The 20,078-nt window shown below is 37.7% G+C and overlaps 2 protein-coding genes across 10 annotated transcripts in view; one reads left to right on the top strand and one right to left on the bottom strand.

Moving 5' to 3' along the window:
• The window catches only part of bcar3 (BCAR3 adaptor protein, NSP family member), a 59,758-nt gene extending 54,560 nt beyond the window's left edge, over positions 1–5,198 (top strand). For all 5 annotated transcript variants that reach the window (XM_077584145.1, XM_077584148.1, XM_077584147.1 and 2 more), the window contains 5 exons: positions 401–516; positions 2,008–2,179; positions 2,456–2,567; positions 2,643–2,846; positions 3,438–5,198. In XM_077584145.1, the coding sequence (XP_077440271.1) occupies positions 401–516; positions 2,008–2,179; positions 2,456–2,567; positions 2,643–2,846; positions 3,438–3,616 (783 nt within the window). In that variant the 3' untranslated portion in view covers positions 3,617–5,198. The remainder of the gene's footprint in view (positions 1–400; positions 517–2,007; positions 2,180–2,455; positions 2,568–2,642; positions 2,847–3,437) is intronic.
• Positions 5,199–5,685: 487 nt separating this feature from the next.
• Positions 5,686–20,078, bottom strand: part of fnbp1l (formin binding protein 1-like) — a 47,210-nt gene continuing 32,817 nt past the window's right edge. For 2 of the 5 annotated variants that reach the window (XM_077584156.1, XM_077584159.1), the window contains 7 exons: positions 18,895–19,065; positions 17,003–17,112; positions 15,794–15,926; positions 15,519–15,610; positions 14,042–14,217; positions 13,740–13,777; positions 11,025–11,857 (listed from right to left, as the gene is read on the bottom strand). In XM_077584156.1, the coding sequence (XP_077440282.1) occupies positions 11,717–11,857; positions 13,740–13,777; positions 14,042–14,217; positions 15,519–15,610; positions 15,794–15,926; positions 17,003–17,112; positions 18,895–19,065 (861 nt within the window). In that variant the 3' untranslated portion in view covers positions 11,025–11,716. Of the gene's footprint in view, positions 9,604–11,024; positions 11,858–13,739; positions 13,778–14,041; positions 14,218–15,518; positions 15,611–15,793; positions 15,927–17,002; positions 17,113–17,415; positions 17,431–18,894; positions 19,066–20,078 lie in introns of those variants that run through there. The other 3 variants (XM_077584157.1, XM_077584158.1, XM_077584160.1) reach the window with 3 other exon arrangements.

Below are 20,078 nucleotides of genomic sequence, written 5' to 3'. Positions count from 1 at the left end.
GTAAAAACCCTGCCACAGTTTGGCTTTAGCCCCAGGTGCTAGCTAGCGAGTTCCCTAGCTAGCTCCCCAGGTGCTCCGTTAGGGAGCTAGCTAGCTAGCTAGCTAGCTAGCTAGCTAGCACAATGGGCTAAAGCCAAACTGTGGCAGGGTTTTTCATTTCTGTACCTAAATTTGCCACCTCTGATTAAAATTGAGGTTTTCTTTTTGTTTTTTGTTAAATCCATCCATCCTTCTCCAATCCTGGATGACTTTGAGAGTCACGGTGTCATGAATGTAATCTTTATCCTCGAATGATCCTCCAAGAGTCAACAAAATTCACATAAACTAAATGAGATACTCTAACACAAGCGCGATTACGAGCTGCTGGTACATCGTTAAGCGCAGACGTTTTGCGTTGCAGGTGGCAAGGATACTCGGTGTGTCGTCTAAGCAGAGAGGTCAGATGGGTGTCAATTCTGGCCTGGAGTTGATCACGTTGCCACACGGTCGACAGCTCAGATTGGACCTGATGGAACGGTATGTATCTTGGGACGGTTCTTTTTAATAATTTTTTTTTTTTTTTTACCACAGTTGAAAACAGTCTTTGTAATACGACGGCATATTAGGGCCACGTATAACTATTATTTTTTTAGATCAAGTATTTGAGTTAATTTGTTAAAATGTATCTTTTCTTGTACATTTATGTTTCCAGAATTATTATTTACACATTCATACATTTTGGTACTTTTTTTTTTTTACAAGTAGCTAAGTTGATGTGTCAAATCTGCTGCTCTGTCATTCACTTGCATTTACCTAAAGAATGCTAGCTTGTGATTGGTTAGTGTTAGTCAGCTGATAGTGGATCAGGAAGTGTTGTCGCTCTAGCTGCCGTGTATGAAGAGTAAAGTTGTCTGTTTCCATCCTGCCTTTTCATTTTACAAATAGTGTCCCATTAACCACCAACGAATCCTCACATTACTTTTGTTACCTTACGTGCATTTGTCGTAAGTTTCAGAGGTTTTTTTTCTTGCAAATTTGCCACTTCATAAAGGCGCAAATTTGTGACTTTATAAAATGGCATATTTGTGAGTTATTTTCTCAAAATATTAGCCCCCTCGTAAAAAATATATACATATGTGGCCCTGCAACGCCAACATATTATAAGGTGTCCGTGACATGTTTTCATCAAAATACTGCAAAGATCAAGAATCATCTTTTTGCAAGGTGTCACTGTGAAATTTGGAGCCAACTTTTTTAAACTCTTTGACTGCCAAAAACGTTAAATAACGTTTAGTAAAATCCTATGGAGGAGTGCCAAAGACGTTAAAAGACGTTTGTTTCAAAACAGAGGTGAAACTAACCATTTTCTATTGTTGATTACTGAAAAACGGAATAATGATGAAAGCTGAGAGTCCAATCTTTCATTTGGCAGTATGTGTGTTTCCATAGTCCAAACACATAATTTTCTATGGACCTTGAAAGATCAGTCAAAATGCTTAAAATCGGCTGGCACCCACGGCATCCCTTTTCTGAAAACGTCTGGCAGTCAAAGAGTAAGGAATTGATGGTTAAGGAGGGGTAGTTTGATAGAGCCTACCTGAGGGAAGGAGCTGGAAGAGGTGGTGACCAGGATATGGAGGGTTAGAGATATTTTTACCTTTTCTTGACTTGGTTCTAGAGGCTGCTGAACCTCTCGGCCGAGGTTTGTGCAATCTGGCCGGCATTTGGTTATCTCCTCTCCCTGGTTGGATTAATTTCACACATTCTAGCCAACAACAACTCTCTTTAAAAAAAGATCTTTCCCAATCAGTGTCCCACTCACACTAGTGATTGCTGTGATAGGCTACGGCTCACCTGTGACCTTTAACCTGCATAAAAGTTTGAGAAAATGGATGCTTTGATAAACCACGATTATTTTCAGCAATCTTTTGCAAACATGGAAGGATTTCAGTTGTGTGCCAAATAAGCAGTCTTACTGGTCATCAACTTGTGCTGCAAACGCATTTCTCCCTCTTCTCGTCCTGCCAGGCACCACACCATGGCAATCGGCGTGGCGGTGGATATTCTCGGGTGTACGGGCAGCGTGGAGGAGCGAGCGTGCACTTTGAACCGCATCGTTCTGGTTGCATTGGAGCTGAAGGACACTGTGGGCGACCTGTTTGCGTTCACCGCCCTGATGAAGGCTCTGGAACTGCCACAGGTAACAAACACAGTCACACATGTGCAGAGATGGCAAATCCAGGTCCAGAAAGAAAATACCCTGCCACAGTTTGGCTTTAGCCCCTGTTGCTAGCTAGCTAGCCAGCTCCCTAGCAGGTAAACAAGCACCATGGGAGCTAGCTAGGTAGCTAGCTAAGTAGCACCCGGAGCTAAAGCCAAACTGTGGCAGGGTTTTTACTTTCTGGATTTGCTACCTCTGCACACGCACAAGCAGTATATCAAGCATATTACACAGAATTTGTTGTGCGCTATTCAGATTAGTCGTCTGGAGGAAACGTGGACGACTCTGAGGAGGAACTACACGCAGACTGCCATCAGCTATGAGAAAACGCTCAAACCTTTCTACAAAAATCTCTACGAAGGAACAGGTACATAAAAATAAAAAATAAACGTATTTTGTTCTTATCGAAATTTTTGAGATTCTTATTTGGACCTTCCCTCAGCCTGCTGTCCTGCTGTGGTGTGCGTTCCCCTGCTGTTGCCGCTTCTCACTTTGATGGAGCGTCCGTCCGTCTCGCCGGAGGGGGCGGAGCTCTGGGAGACCAGTGACCAGGGCTGTGACATCATGCTGCGGCACCTCCAAGCGGCACGCGACGTCGCACACAACGCGCATAGCTACACTGAGAACGCGCAGAGAATCATGCACGGTAAAAGCACAAGGAAAATAACATTTCTCACAAACAGTTCGGGATATTCGGTTTGCGGGTGAAATTTCAGGATGAACTTAAAATACATATAAACCTTTACAGGTTAACTTCAATTGAGCTTCTATAGTTTTAAATGAGATCATTAGATTTCAGTGTATCCAATTCAATTCAACTCACTTTATTTCTATAGCACATTTTATAAACAAGCGTTTCCAAAGTGCTGCACATTGAGATCCGCTCAAAATCATGCACATAAAATCTAGTGAAACCAACAAAAAAAAATTTAAACAGTCAATAAAATACTAAAATAAAATAAGTAAAATAAAGAAATAAATATATTTTTTAAAAATTTAAACAACTAACAGAAAATAATATAAAAATAAATACAAAATAATAAATAAATAAAATAATAATAATAAACATGAAAAGACTCCAAGGACCATACAATTCACTCTGAACGAAAAGCCAAGGAATAAAATGAATGTATTTTAACTTATTCACCGCCAGATCAGTAAAAACAAGATGTTTGACGTCTATATCCGTCAATGGCAGTGAATGAGTTTGAAACCAGACATGCTGTATGTTTTTCAGGATTCCAGTGTGATGAAGACCTGCTGGAGGTGTTCAAAACAGACTTTCAGCTGCGGCTGCTGTGGGGGAGTCGCGGCGCTTCGGTCAACCAATCGGATCGCTACGGCAAATTCAACCTCATCCTGACTGCGTTGTCAAGAAAGCTGGAGCCCCTGCCCAAAATACACACTTTAATTTGACCTCCGATTGGCAGTTTCAATTCAGCCGTGTAACCAAGTCATAAACATGGGTTTATAAGGGACCATGAGACCAAACACTCAGAAGCAATGAAAGGTTATACAATGCTTCAAGGCAATCTCAAAACAGCTGTAAATACAAATAAATACCACTCAGTGACGCAAAGATACTGAGTCTCGATAGTATTTTGAACGTTCAATATTTCCACTTCGAATGTTGTACACATGATGCATCACAAAATGTACTTTCATCATCTCAAAGATGTGTCAGATTAAGAACTGCTTCAACTTGAGCAGCACTCGTGTATTATATACTTACAAGAGGATTAGGGCCATTGAAAAGAGGAAAAAAAAGGTTGGCAGGATTCTCACTTTATTCTCAAGAATTCTGACTTTAAAGTCAACCTTCTCACTTTAAAGTCAGAATTCTGAGATGAAAGTCAAAATTCTCACTTAAAAAGCAGAATTTTATGGAGCCCCTCCGGTGCCAGGGTATGATTTTTGTTGTTGTTGTTGCTAATCTGTACCCAGTTTACTAATCTGTTCCGACAGTTTAGTAATCTGTACCCAGTTTACTAATTTGTTCACGTTGTTTAGTAATCTGTTCCCACAGTTTAGTAATCTGCACCCAGTTTAGTAATCCGTACCCACAGTTTACTAATCTGTTCCTACAGTTTAGTAATCTGTACCCAGTTTACTAATTTGTTCATGTTGTTTAGTAATCTGTTCCCACAGTTTACTAATCTGTTCCCACAGTTTACTAATCTGTTCCCACAGTTTACTAATCTGTACCCAGTTTACTCATTTGTTCACGTTGTTTAGTAATCTGTTCCCAGTTTACTAATCCGTTCCCACAGTTTACTAATCCGTACCCAGTTTAGTAATCTGAACTCACATTTTACTAATCTGTTTCCACAGTTTAGTAATCTGTACCAACAAATTTACTAATCTGTGACAGATTAGTAAACTGTAGGTACAGTTTAGCAACACAAATGTTATGTTTCATACCCTGGCACCAGAACGACTCCATAGAATTAAGTGAGAATCCTGACAACCTTTTTTTTTTTTTTCCTCTGTCTTCACTGGCCCTAATCTCCTTCCGTATTCCTGTGTGTTTTTCCAGACGAACGTTTGGGTGTCGTGTCCCCTAAAGAAGGGCAGAATGATGAAAATGAGGATGAAACTTGCACTTTCATAAGAGAGCAGACGTGTCTATGTCGATAGAAGTACCTGTAAACAAACAAAACTAATAGATAGCCGAAGTTCTTCATTTCAGTCTCTTTACACAAAACCACCTCAAAATAAATCGGCCTCATACTAAGAAGTTCTGGAGTGACCCTGTGGGCTGCTTAAGAAGTTCAACCACGTGAATAGTTCAACGTATTTAAAACAGAAGGATGTGTTTGTGTGTAGAAGTGAAGGTACACACAAGTACTGTATGCTAATTTGTCACTAAAGTTGTACATATGTGAAGCCTTGGTCCCTTTGTTTTGTATATAATTAAGGAATAAGAAAAAAAAAAGTCAATTCATTTGAATGTTTATATTCTGAACTACTGCGGTTTAAATAAATATGGTACATGTTCTGTGGAGCTTGTATGTGAATGACGGACACTGACCGTTAGGAATAAATGTGCAGCTGTCGGAGAGGTTAGCACAAAAAAATAATAATTTCACCAAGATATGATTGTGCATGTCTGTCATAGGTCATGGGTTCGAAGTATGTGGATAATCGACTTACATGTTGATTGGCCTGATGTGGGCTGCTTTCTTTTTGACTTTTAGAGCCGTCACTGCCCGGTCAAAATGAATCTTTGACGTCGACAGCCGTCAATGGCAGTGAATGAGTTCATGGGCAAATCAGTGTCCTCCTCTCAAACCGGTCATTTTGCACTGAAGACAGAAGTGAAGGCAGTCAGATACACAAACAAGTAGCAAGTGAAGGTTGTCGTGTAACATCTCCGGAATGTGGATTTTTTTTTTTTAAAGTACCAATGTGTAATTCCTAAATGGTTACGTGAAACCATTTAACAAGGAGTAGTCCTTTTCAAGAGCAAAGAGGAAAACCAAAACGACTTTTCATTGTTTATTTCAGCAAAACTCTACAAGTTGAAAAAAGGCATTTAGTCCACAAAGTGTCTGACAACATTCAAAGTGTAAAAGACAAACCGAGTGTGCATGAGAATGCGGTGCTGGGAAAAAGTAAAGCCGTCAGTTATTACAAGAAATACGAGACCCAGCATGGATACGACATGACAACCTGTAGAAACATTTCGTAGTGTACCGACATGTTTTTTTATTACTCAGACTTCACTTTTTAGAGTGATTTCATTAAATTCTTTACAGTTAGTGAACAGATATCTGTACATGGACTTTTTTTTTTTTTTTTTTTTTTTTTAATATCCGCAGGAGAAACAACAGGACGATCACACTTCAAATAAAAGCAACGTCAAGAGGATGGTGAATGTTTTTACCGCATAGTTGCAGTACTTGCAGCAATTCACAAAGTAGTACAGTTTGGATGAGAACTTGCTTGAATTCAGAACACGTTTCGTCAACCTGGTCTGCTCAGTTTTGTGTTTGGCACAATATATATATAACGCGGTATGTCGTCTACACATACATATACTGTACATGATGTATATTTGGTTGGAAGACTAAGTAGCAGATGGTGAACGCGGGCAAAAATGAAAACTTGTAATAGTTTCTCTTTGATCCACAGGTTTATGGGACAGACATTTTCCAATTACTGCATCAATTGAGGTTATTAATAGAACAGACGTTAAAGTGTACAGTATTTGATTCCGATTTTTTTTTCTTTCTAATTCGTAAGTGCAAATTTTAAATTGAATGTATTGAACCTCCCTGACTTATCACTGATCAACTCTTTGGATTTTTTGCTCTTTTTTTTTTTTTAACACAGTTTATACATCAAAATTAGCAACTGGAAGACTGAAAGGCAATTAAAGTTCAGTGTTACACATAATAAACAAATATCTTGAATATGGATAAATGAAGCAATGATTATTGCTATTAGAAAGCAGCAGAGCAGTCAGACTTGGTACTATTAATAAACAAAAGGGCCATAATGAATGGGGATAGTAGTTTTAAAAGTATAAATCCCTTCCTAAACTGATAAATAGCGTTATGAGTTTTGATTGGGCATTTTTTTTTGGTAGATAGATGTGGGTGCTACAAAACTGGGAGGGGTCTAATTACGGCTTAAACAGCAATGTTGCTTGAACTTAATTAGGGGGCACTGTAAGAAAATAGACATTTTGTCCCCTCAACGTTAAAATTCAACAGTATTGGACAGGGATGGCTACACAATTAATGGGGCAAAGGGATGTTTAACTAGCAACAGCAACATTAATCTGCACATTTCACAGCTTCATAAAAAAAAAGAAAAAAAAAGATTAAGGTGTGGTCACATCTTCTGATTACCATTTTTAGTTTGCCCTAAAATGTCAACTGAACCACACACATTTTTGAAATAACTATGAGAAATTGATTCGAAAGATGGAATAAAATCATGCAAAAGTTGTTTACGACAGCCGTTACAAAAAGAGTAGAAAACTCGAAGACGTTAAAAAACAATAATAATAATAATTCACCAGAGCTTTTTGTTCTGCATTTGTACACAGACAGTCACAACGCGGATCCGCATTAAGTCATTCATTCTTTCGTTTGATCCAATTCAAATGCTGTACAACTTCGGGGCAAAGTGCATCGGTTCGATTTCAAACCTTAATGTCTTCCGAAGAGTGTCAATCAATCAGTCAAGCAAACGAACCGGAGCACAATCACTACGGAAACACATTCAAGCAAGACATCGAAACATGTTCATATGTACAAGTCATTCAATTCAAAACTAACACGTCCGCACTTATTCGCTGGTCGGTTTAAAAAAATAAAAATAAAAAATGTTGTTACTTGCTCCATCAAATGTGTCATCACATTCCAAAATAGAAATGATTTGATAGTCCAGCCAGACGTGAGCCGGCAGCTGACGAAGGACTTGTTCTTGCTCTCATTCCAAAAGAAGCACTCTTGCTTGACTTTGGTGAGGAAAGTCTGCCACCTGCTGGTTAAAATCAGAAGGTGCCAAACCGGAGCCGAGAGGGAGGGCGGGGGAGAAGGTGGTGGATAGTCCTGCTATCAGCTTGATGAAAAACCCAAAAGCTGTTTGGGGAAACGCGCACGTAAAACGACAACTCATGCTTGTAACATATGATGACAGGAAGTAGCGCTTAGTCCACAAGTGGAACATGTTAGGAACATGCAACTTCATGTGGATGACACGTGAAGAAGGCAGGCATGAGGAGCAGAGTGGCTCGGGCAGGCAGGCAGGCATCATCAACAGAGCACAGATGAAAGGGATGAGTTGAAAACAGTGCGGCGCTGACAGTTAGTGGCAGCAAATACTCAAAATCGACACAACCTCAAAAGAGACATGAACAAAACAAAAAAAAACCTCAGAGGTTCCATACACTCTAAACCGAAATTAGTAGAGTTTACTAAAAATTCCCGTGGAAACCATTTGCCTTAAACCACTTGAGCTTTTATGCATGGTAAAAACTCCAACATACAAACAATTGTATTGAAAGAAAAAGAGCAAAACTATTGATTGTACATTACTGTATATAATTAGGAATTTTTACCATGTGTAAATAATAACAGGCGATTAAAAATATTAATCAGAATTAATCGCATGACTTCATTAGTTAAAATTTTACATCTGTCCTAAATGTACAAGAAAAGTTTTCGTTCTTGTTAACATAAAAGTGGAAGAAATATGGCTGCATCTTTTAGTCATCGAAATGGTAATTTCATAATAATTCATAAAACTGAGTTAAAATTAAAAGGATGCTGTACTGTAAAAAACGAGTGTGACGTTGTTTTGTGTTGTGGTCATTTTTCTGCCACTAGATGGCATCATTGCATTTGTAAGACGGTGACAGTTCAGTGCATTTCTCTGGTCATATTAAGAGCTATCGAATCTTTAAAATTAAGTAAGTTGTGAAATTCTGCACATTTTTTTAAAATTGTAAAATACAACTTGACCCCAGTCAACACAAATATATGCATTATTATTATTACATTTATTACTGCTAAATTTTGACGTGGACGTGTCTGCTGCTTTGCCAGTATACAGGCTTCTCCTATAATCACACGTTAATAAAATTAGTGGCATTAAAGGAACTTTAAATTAACTCAAAATGAACGCACTAATTTTGACATTCCTAGTAATAGCTAAAGCAGTTTTAAGGCAAAGGGTTTCCATGCGATATTTCTAGTAATTCAGTTTAAGAGTGTATATTAAATAGTTTTTTTTTTTTTTACATATCTTGCAATTTATTAACCTTATTTTTCTTAATTTCCAGAATGGGAAAAATGCTGCACTAGCAAACACTATTTAATTTCTTTTTTTTTTTTTTTTAGTGTACAGCTAAAGTAATTAGAATGAGTTGCAATCTGATGTCGTGTTTTAGAATTGCAGGTGGTCTTTAAAAAGGTATGAAAGGAACTTTCTTCAAATACTGAGATTGATGAGTGATTTCACTACTCTAAATATTACAAGGCCTGAGAATTAGTAAATGACCGAGCCGTTTATTAGAGAAAAGCTGAAATATTTATTCCCTTTGAGGGAACATGGCAAACGTCCACTAGTGGCCAGTGAAAGCAGACTCTGCCATCCAATTCGTTGTTAAAAAGCCCAGTGGTATGAAGTGGGACCTCCTCGTGCAGTTGTTGCAATCATTTTAAGAAATGAAATTTACTTTTACTGCCTGCCGTTATTCAGTTAAAAGCTCGGACTGCCGCAGCCGTTACGTATGTGAGAGCATGCCGACATGCAAACTTGCCCTTCTGTTTCCCTCTCTCTCTCCTTCTCATCTCTCTCTTTCACCCCCACCACCAAAAATCAGCCACCAGCGAGAGCCCTCCACCTGGCCAATCAAACCACCTGGCCACTCTGCAGCCCTCAGGAACCTGCACAGTCATACAGAGGAGAGACGCCGTTAAGGAAAGGCAAGTAGACGCACAAACACTGAGACACAGAATCACAATCATTTCACATCATAGGCCAGGGATGGGCAACGAAGTGGGACCTTGATTTTTTTCTTTCTTCATTTTTTACCCCCCGCCCCAAAAACTAGAATAACTTGAGGGAAAAAATTGCAAATATGTAAATGTGATGGTGCCAAACTTACAGTATGCATCAACTGTAGTTTTAAGTTGTAATGTCACCACTAGCCACTAGAGGGCAGACCTGGCTAAATTGCACTTACACTGGGTCTTATGCTGCCCTATACAACAACACGAGAAAGCCTAATTTTATTTTATTTTTTTTGCGAATTTGGAATGATATGCTGGACAAACAGTACCTGAAGCAACCCCCTTTGCTCCCGGCTGATTTACTGGATTTTGACAGATTTTGCAAGGCCCACAGAATATTCTGTTCTATTGCTATAAAAACATGGCACCTACCAAAAGAAAGATTAGAGTCTCTTCTTTCATCAGGAAAAAAAAAGTACATTGCACATTTCTATCTGTTTCCGTTTTGCAGCAATTAGCATTAGAATACAGCTAGGTTTCATAATTATTCACAAATCTGTTTAAAACAGTGGGGGAAAGAACTTTTTGCAAAATGGCCCTGGCTGATCTCTTATACTGCGCTGCCACCTGCTGGCCGTTTTTGTAATAACTGCCATTGCTTCAAGCATTCTCTACAGTCCAGAGGCTGCATCAAAGCTTTCTGTATGCTCTAGCATTTAAAAAACAAACAAAAAAACGTAAAAATACGTCTTTGGAAGCCTGTTAATATTTAAAATGGAACGTATTTATACATTTTTGGGAGCAAATGAGTTAACGTTGGTTTGCTGTTCAGCAGTTTTGTGACATCCTTGAATGGTCATGGGACAGCCCTTTGCACAGTATGGTTATTTTTGGTTTATAACCCTTTCTTGCATTGAGAAATGTATTAAGAAAAAATAAATATATTATTAAGACAACATATTTTGCATGTAAGCATAGATCTGGTTAGGAAATGTGTTCCTATGCACCATCCAAGTCCCACTGATGACAAATTGTGGCCCCTTCCAGCATATATGTTGCCCATCCCTGTCGTAGGCTACTGTCCTCTTAACCATCCTGTACATTTGACATTATGGAATGTGACAATATGATCCGTTAATTTTGTCTTCAGTCACCCAGATGTTCTACACGGCATTTTTTTTCTCTCTAGCAAGTAGCTGCATCCCACTACAAAGCAGTGCGCCGGGTGTTTATAAATAAAGAGGCAGTAGCGTTTGTATGCACTCCAGACATTTTTTAGAGCTTCTGTTGTCATTTTCAATGGAACAAGAAAATTAACGGATAGGTGAAAGGTTAATGAGGACAGAACGCGGAGGGAATGACAAATGTGTTGTTTATGGTCGAAAGTTTTTTTTTTTGAAATGTAGAATATCATACAAATATAAAACGTACCTAGCACACACGACAACAACTCTATCATCTGAGCTCTAGAAACTCCAAAAATCAATTTGCATCGTGCACCAGTAACAAATTAAGACATTCTCGTGACTGCAATTAAACAAAATCGGCTGTGATGGCACAGATAAAACAAAAACTGATTTTTGCGTGCGCACGCAAACACTCACAAAAACTTTAAATTATGAGGTGAATTCAGAGAGCATAAAATCATGCAGTTTTTTTTTTCAATATAATACCCATTTAGAAAACATAAAAAAAAAAATAGATCAATTTCTAATATATTACACTCAACATCTTGAACACTTTGATCGATAAGAAGCAATATAGTTTCTCACGTGCATATACTGTAGAAATGTCTTTTCTTTCTTTTTCTTTTTTTTTTAACAATTCAAGTCTCTGACACTCACGAGTACAGCATCTGCTACAACAGGGGAAGGGATGAGTGAGCACATAGTTAGTGGAAGTGACAGAAAGCAAAATAGAGGAACACGTGACAAAATCCATGCAGGTGAACGAACACACACGTTCTGCCTTTGTTCTCTTGAACGTGAGCACGGCAAGAATGGGGGAAAAAAGGTTACGGTTGACAGGACAGACGGCAAACGGAGCTTCAGATATAGGTGACGGCACCTTTACAGTTCTTCTCCATGGTGATTTCCACATAGGTGGTGGGGACGTAGCCCTCTTCCCCGCTCTGTTTGCGCGCCCTCGTCCAGCCGTCGCCTTTGTCTTCCTCGATAATGTACAAAACCTGTCGGACAAGACAAAAAGCATCATGCAACTAAACTAAGTTCAATTTCTGCAGAAATTGCAGGGGAATGATGGAAGCTGAATGCTAATAGCTGAATGCTTAACTCTTTTACTGCCAAAAACGTTAAATGAGGTTTAGTAAAAATCTACGGAGGAGCGCCAAAGACGTTAACCAAGTTTTTTTTTGGGAAACGGGTGGAGGAAAGCCTTGGCCAGCTGTGCTGAAAGTATCAAGCAGATCTAGTTAGTATAATGCGTATTTTTGGCCCCTAGATGGCAGCGATGACTCTCTTTGGACAAGATTGGGTAGGCGTCAGTAGAAGGCGTGAGGCGGAGCTAGAGTGTTGAGGGGACAATGGCTGAGGAAGCCATAATGGCGACCGGTTGCCAGCAGCTCACGCTTGAGCATTTTTTTCAAAGACGAAAAGCATCGACCAATGCTAAAGAGCACATTGATGACGACGATGATGATGATGATGGTGACTCCGAGGTTGACGCCGAAGTTGGAAGCGTTGACGCGGCGGCTATGATCACGTCATAAAGCCTCACCGGCTAGCGATGCTAACGCCGGAAAGCGCGGAGCACAACCAAACCCGAAATTTTCTGTGGACCTTGAAAGATCAGTCAAAATGCTTAAATCGGCTGGCACTGACGGCATCCCTTTTTCTGAAAACGTCTGGCAGTCAAAGAGTTAAAATATGTGAAAATTACAAAGTATTAATTGTAGTTGAAAGATAAATGAATAAAAAGAACACTTGTGAATTTTTATATGGAAAAGTGTTATCTGAAAGTAGCCTTCATTCATTTAGATGGAAAAGTGGAACTAATGATATCCAATGGGGAAAATACAAAAAGAAAAATTCACTCAATAGCGCCACCTCGGCATGCAGTACCCTCTATTTATTTAGATAGAATAGTGGAACAAATAATAACAAATGGCATAAAAAAATAATCTTTTATACTATTAACATAAAAGTGGGAAGAAATGTTAACCTAACAGAGTTTATTTTTTTGTCATTGATACAGTAATTTCATGACAATTCATAAATCTTTTTAAAATGAAAAAGATGTACTGTAAAAAAAAAAAAACGAGTATGACATTGATTTGTGTTTGTCATCTTTCTGTCACTGCATAGCATAATTGCATTTGTAAGACAATGGCGACAGCTCAGTGCATTTTTCTTTTTATTATTAAAATTGGATCAAAACTTTAAATCCAATTTTAGCCGACGAAATAAAGAGCAATTTTAATCAATGTTTTCCTTCAGCATACATTTCAACTTTTATACAGAAAATTATAGAACACCAATTTGTAACTGTAGTTTAACACGGGAGACACATTTATAACACAAAGGTGTCTTTATTAAACTTTGTGTCAATGAAATTGACAATATGCCGTCTTAAAACTTTTATTTTCACCTAAATAAAAAAAAAAGGTGCACAATTGCCTGAGATTAATCTTATAGCTGCACAATGAATGTAAATATGTTTGAACATTAAATAAAGTGCAGTGAACATCTTGAGCGCTTCTTTTCTCCCACCCGTGTTTTATTCCTTCTTCTGATTGGAATTTGTGAATTTTCGTTACTGTGTTGTTTTCGTTTTTGTCATTAACGAAATTGTCAGTCAATTTGAGTTAATGTCATCGTCTCAGTGAATGGTTTCTCTTTTAGTTTTCGTTTCATTTTTGCCTTTAAAAAAACCCTGAAAACCGAAAAAAATTAATATTTTTCGTCTAGGAAATGATCACTGTCCTACATGTTTTTGAATGCGTAATTCAGTAAGTTAAGTTTTATATAAACACTTTTTTACAGTTAAAAAAAAAAGGAGTGCTAAACGATGCTTAACCGTGAATTAAAATGGGAGAAAATGAAGATAATCACCTCGTCTTCAGCCATGACCAGGGTTCCCTCATTCTGACCTAAAAGTGAAGAAAAATAAACAAATACACTTATTTGGTAAATTCAAGAAGGCCATCGTTATAACAAATGTATTCAAAATAAAAGCAACACATGTAGGTATTTAGTTACAATTATTTTTGCATAAATACGGTTGCCTACACTTGCATATTTTTAAAACTACATTTCCATTACGAGTTAAATGTGCATATCAAAATTTGGATTTATTCTCACAAATGCTAAAAGCAAAAGTACGAACGCTCAAGGTCCAATCCGTCGGACCTTACCGTCAAAAGAGTACAAAGCTTTGCAGTGTCCAATGACCGGCAACGGGTCATCGTCGTCAAATTCATCATCAAACTCGTGCGGGTCGGTGCTGGGGTGTCCGGGTTGCGGGGGATTGGATTGGTGATGAGGTGTGTGCTGCTCCTGACTGGTGTCTTCTGTGTAACTGCCTTCAGGACTGCAAACAAGACAAACATTTCTCAACCTGGACACATTTTTTTTCCACATTGACAAATGTGATTATTTCAACATCGCTTTGCCCATTTGCTCATTTGGCCGCAGCGGTCTACTCTGAAGAAAATCTCAGGATTGGGAATTAAGACACATATTCATGAAGTTGTATAGATCATATCTGGTCATACAAAGGACAATACTGTGAATTTTATATTACACTTTCAAAAAGGGATGTCAGGTACCACTTTTCTTCAGACTGATATCAGTACAGATACTTATAGTACTTTTGATATATAAAATTTCATTTGAACACTAAAAAACATTTTGTCCAGAAAACCTTGCTCTGTGTCTTGCAGATGTTGAATCACAGATGTGGCAAACTGCCGAAGTATAGCGCCAACTACTGCCGAGGAGTACTTACTTGATTTTCAGATTTTCTTTGCCTCGATATCTATGGCTGGTATTGGTACTCTCTTTAGCCTCGTTTCCACAGACGGTATCTACTCTACTCTACTCTACTCCAAAAAGCCTACATTTCAATAACAATAATAATAATACAGGGATGTGATTTGACCAAAGTGAAATTATCTGAAAATTTAGCCGGGGGTCTGGGGGCCGCTGGCACCCAGCTAGGTCCAGGGCAGTGCCCTGGTGGGGGGACAAGTGGGGGGCGAAGCCCCCCGGAGCTCATGGGTTTTCTGTGTTTTTAAGTACTTTCAATGCACTCACATGACAAAGAAATAGACAAAACAACAGCATAAATTTTCAATGTATATTGAACTATCCCATATAAAATGGCAGTTTTAGTCAACTCAAAATCAGTCACATTCAACAAACATTGGACTGCCTTTGCTTTTAAAAACTATCACTGAGAATATCATCATATCTAACTAATGTGATTACTAAGTTAACACATAAATAATGTTGAGGGGTTCAAATTTCATGAACAAATAATTGTATCATGACCAAATGAAAAGTAACTCATATTAGAGCATACCACAAATGTCTTTGTTATAGCAGAAGATGTTATCTGTCGGAGTCATGTGCATACACAATGAACTACTATAAAAAAAATAAAAAATAAAAAATAAATCTGACTTTTTTTTTTGGGGGGGGGGGGATAAAAAAAGCGGAATTCCGCGAATTAGCGGAAAAATTACATCCCTGATAATAGTAACAATGTATTGTTGGAGTACAAAAGTACACTGGAGAAGATTTTATGAAAAGTTTTTAGTGGATTAAAAGGGCAGTTTTTACTAGATAAAAATCCATCCATCCATTTTCGGAACCACTTTTTTGTCTTACCTCTCTCTGCCTTGGGGAGTGGGATGGTGGTTGTCGGCACTATGCCTCCTGTCTCTGGAGGCCTGCTTTCCTTCCACCTCTGACAACCAAGCCTGCCATTGGCACAAGTGAGGCAAAATCAAATTACACTTTTGAAAGAACAATCAAATTCAACATCTTTTCAATTTGGACCAGCAGATGGCGCCATCAACATATCCAACAACGCATTTCGCACACATTCTGTCTCATCTCAAGGTGATCTTGGGGTAACCTCATACACTTTGTTCTTTTCTGACCTCATGCTTGTGGATTTCAGAGCGCAGCTTTTCCATGTTGAATATGGTCTCTGATATTTTGGGCTGCAGGCTGTTGGGGTCACCCATATGTGGAGTTTTCTCATACACGTCTTTCATTTTGTTTAGGGCATCCCTAGCACAGGTAAAAATCACAGTGTTGATGTAACAGACAACACACACAAATATAAATGACCACAATAATATCACACATAACTTAAAAAAAACATCTATTTCTCATTAACTATATTGGCTTTATTAATTTGATATTAATTTGTGTCAACTAGGGGTGTCGCCTTAAAAAATTCTTTAATGCCACTAATTTTTTTAACGCGCAATTAATGACCGCCAATTACTTGGAAAAGCCTGTACTGTGGGAATTCCAGTCGCAACGCAGCAGACACATCCATGTTGAAATTTAGCAGCATTACATTTAATAATAATGCATATATTTGTGGAAACTGAGGTCAAGTTGTATTTTACAATTTAAAAAAATTGCACAAGTTACTTCATGTTAAACATTAGATAGCTCTTAATTTGAAAAAGAAAAAATGCAATGAGCTGTCACCAACGTCTTACAAATGCAATTATGCCATCTAGTGGCAGGAAAATGACCTCAACACAAATCAATATCAAAGCCTCAGAGTGTCAAAGAACTTAACTCAGGGATGTGATTTGACCAAAGTGAAATTATCTGAAAATTTAGCCGGGGGTCTGGGGGCAGTTTTAGTCACATTCAAAAACATTGGACTGCCTTTGCTTTTAAAAACTATCACTGAGAATATCATCATATCTAACTAATGTGATTACTAAGTTAACACATAAATAATGTTGAAGAGTTCAAATTTCATGAACAAATAATTGTATCATGACCAAATGAAAAGTAACTCATATTAGAGCATACCACAAATGTCTTTGTTATAGCAGAAGATGTTATCTGTCGGAGTCATGTGCATACACAATGAACTACAAAAAAAAAACAAACAAACAAAAAAAAAAAAAATCGATTTTTTTTTTTGGGGGGGGGGGGGGGGGATAAAAAAAGCGGAATTCCGCGAATTAGCGGAAAAATCACATCCCTGTTAACTCAATAATTGTGAATCTATTAGTGTTTACGTTGGCAATAAAAAGCTGGAGCCACTCTGAATACATCAGAGGTTTTCGTAAAACATTTTTGGCATGAGAGAATTAACAATACAATTGAATAAGTACCTCTGATCCATCTCTATTTGGAGCTTGTTGTTGAGTTCATCAATTTTCTGCTGCAACCGCTTCCTCCTCTGTTCAGGGGGTAAGTGGCTGAAATCCTCCACTGATGGAGCCTGCAGGCAAATTAAAGCACGACAAATGTCACTGCTAGGACTTCATTCACGAATGAATGCTGCGATGTCCCGGGACCCTCTCAAACAGGATCCGCATGACCCTCACGGGATTACTAAAGTACGTGTGTGTGCTATTTCTGCGGGTTCAACACATTTTAATCTATGGATGAAAACAATGGGCAGAAGGCAAACATTTGACTACAGGGTCATTTGTTAGATACAATTGGGACATCTACAACACATGCATTTGAACTTACACGGCATTATCTTCACTGTATTAGCTACTGTTAACTTTCCACTTACCATCTTGACAGACCACTGGGATGTAACATTACCAATTCCAGAAATGCAAGCAGACAACACAGGATGCTGGTTAGTTGAATGCAGTTGACAAACGGTTGATTAATCAAAAACCCGATGATGACTAATACTGCATGATCAACATATTTATTATGTGAATCAATTTCGGATGCATGTTTGCATAATATTCTAAAAGGTTTTACAATTGGAGGAGATAGCCAAATTACTGCAAAATGTTCTGTGCTGAACAACTCTACATGAGATATGAGTCATTCATGTGTGAAGTATTTTCAACGGAGAGCCACTTTGACACAAATGACAAGAGAAAAAGCCAAACAATGCTTTTTCTTGAGCGCTGCTGTACATTTGAGACGGGACTCTCGGTTGAACTAAGTCAACCATCCAAACACACGCCACTGCAACCTCTGCGAGACCAACAACAGCATAGCACATCAGCACTGCAACCCAAAACGCCAAAACCCCTAAAAATCATCAGACCTCATTTCTGTTGTGATTGTGGCAGAAATCTGTCATTTGTAGTTGGAGAAAAACACAAGACATGGCAGGAAATAGAAACCAAAAAAAAAAAAAAAAGTAAGTAGCGAAGACAATAGAGCAAGGTGTTTGCAAGTGTCATAAAATAATAAAATTTCGAAATGATCAAAGTCGATAGCTGCAGCTTTGAGTTTGCAGCAATCTATTATGAATAGGGGTGTCAGGCGATTAAAAATTGTCAGCGTAATTAATCGCATAACTTCAATAGTTAACTTATGATTAATCGCAATTTTTTTATCTGTTCTGAATGTACAATAAAATGTTTTTTTTTCTCCAAGTTTTCATACTCTTGTAAACATAAAAGTGGAAAAAAATGTTAAACTAATAGAAATATGACTGCATCTTTTAGTCATTGATTCAATAATTTCATAATTATTCATAAAATTTAGTTAAAATTAAAAAGATTTACTGTACTGTAAAAAAAAAAACGAGTGTGATATTGATTTGTGTTGAGGTCATTTTTTTGCCACTAGATGGCATCATTGCATTTGTAAGACGTTGGGGACAGCTCAGTGCATTTTTCATTTCATATTAAGAGCTATCTAATCTTTAACATAAGTAACTTGTGAAATTCTGTACATTTTTTAAATTGACCCCAGTCTCCACAAATATACACATTATTATAAAATGTATTACTGCTAAATTTTGACGTGGACGTGTTCCTCCAGTAGAGGCTTTCCAAGTAAGGGGCAGTCATTAATCGCAAGTAAAAAAAATAATAAAAAAGTGGTGTTAATTTTTTTTTTTTAAATGAACTCAAAATGAATGCACTCATTTTGACACCCCTAATTAAGTATCACTTTATAATTGAAAAGCATTTTCATGACCTGCAGACATCCTGTCGAGAATCACACTAAATCATCAAGGCAACATGATCTGCCTCAAGAAACTTCAACGACAACAACGGCTTGGTACTTCCTGGCTCACCCCTCGTCTCAGACCCTTCAAGTTCTGGGGGATTCTGGGTACTGTGCTCTTTATCTCAGACAGATACTGGTTCACTCGATCAGAGCTGAACCGATTCGGAGGGAAAACATGCGAGGTGGGCCGTGGGCGGGAGGAGGATGGAGGAGGTGGAGGAGGAGAGGAAGAAGGAGACTGGCAGGGAGCAGGGAGAAATGATAAAACCGTAAGTCAGGATGGCACATTTTTTCTCTGCTGCAGTAAGTTTTTTTTCTTTTTTTTTGTAACTTATTCAAAATCTTTTTTGGGACGCTCAGCATTATGATAAAGTTACATGATCATGACATGTGACTGAGAACAAAACAAACATAATGACGATTAATGGTAGGGATTATCGGCCTTTTTACAAATCTGAAAGCCAATAAAGCTGGCAAATTTGGATTTTCAGCAGGATTTGTAAGATGTTCACAGACATTTTGAACACATTGAGACAATGTTTCACTGTCTGCGAAGATCTTTTGAAACCTTTTACGAACCCTGACGAAAACCCAAAATTCGCATGCATTTGTCGCTCCATGAAATACAGGGAACTTTGCATTTTCATAAAAGATTGTGAAGACACTGGGAACTTCCTACAATTTATTCATTTTTTATTACATTTTTATTAAAATTAAGAAATTATGTTAAATTTTTGAAAAACATTTACAGTCGAAAGCTTTAGGTAGCCTTTTATTTGCTTAATTTTTAATTTAGTTTAACACATGGTTAAGACGTGGGATTTTTTTGTTGTTGCAATTTTTAAAATCGTTTTTAAACAAAGCTGTCTATTTTTTATATATTTAAAATTAAAAGAAAAAACATCTAAGTGTTGGAAATTTGAAAAGGTTTTTTTTTTAACAAGCATGCTAAATTTTTAAAATGTTGATGATGCTAATACTTTCTCTTTTACTGCAAATGAATATCAGCTTGAAATATCGGTTATTGGCCTCCTTGACTACTAATAATTAATATATATATCAATAGGAATAAAACTTTCTCATCAACTTAGTTTTAGGTAATAATAAAGGGGATTGTTACATCACTGATAAACTAACCTTGTTCATCTTCTTCTTCATAAAGTCAAATGATGCGTACATAAGTCATAAATATGCCCAAGTCAAATAATCAAATTGATTTTTAAAGTAGTAAGGTACACGCAAGAAAAATGT

This window comes from Vanacampus margaritifer, chromosome 13 (genome assembly GCF_051991255.1).
Source record: "Vanacampus margaritifer isolate UIUO_Vmar chromosome 13, RoL_Vmar_1.0, whole genome shotgun sequence".
NCBI classification, from domain to species: domain Eukaryota; kingdom Metazoa; phylum Chordata; class Actinopteri; order Syngnathiformes; family Syngnathidae; genus Vanacampus; species Vanacampus margaritifer.
Note: the sequence above shows the minus strand (reverse complement) of the source record. Positions and strands in the feature narration are given on the sequence as shown.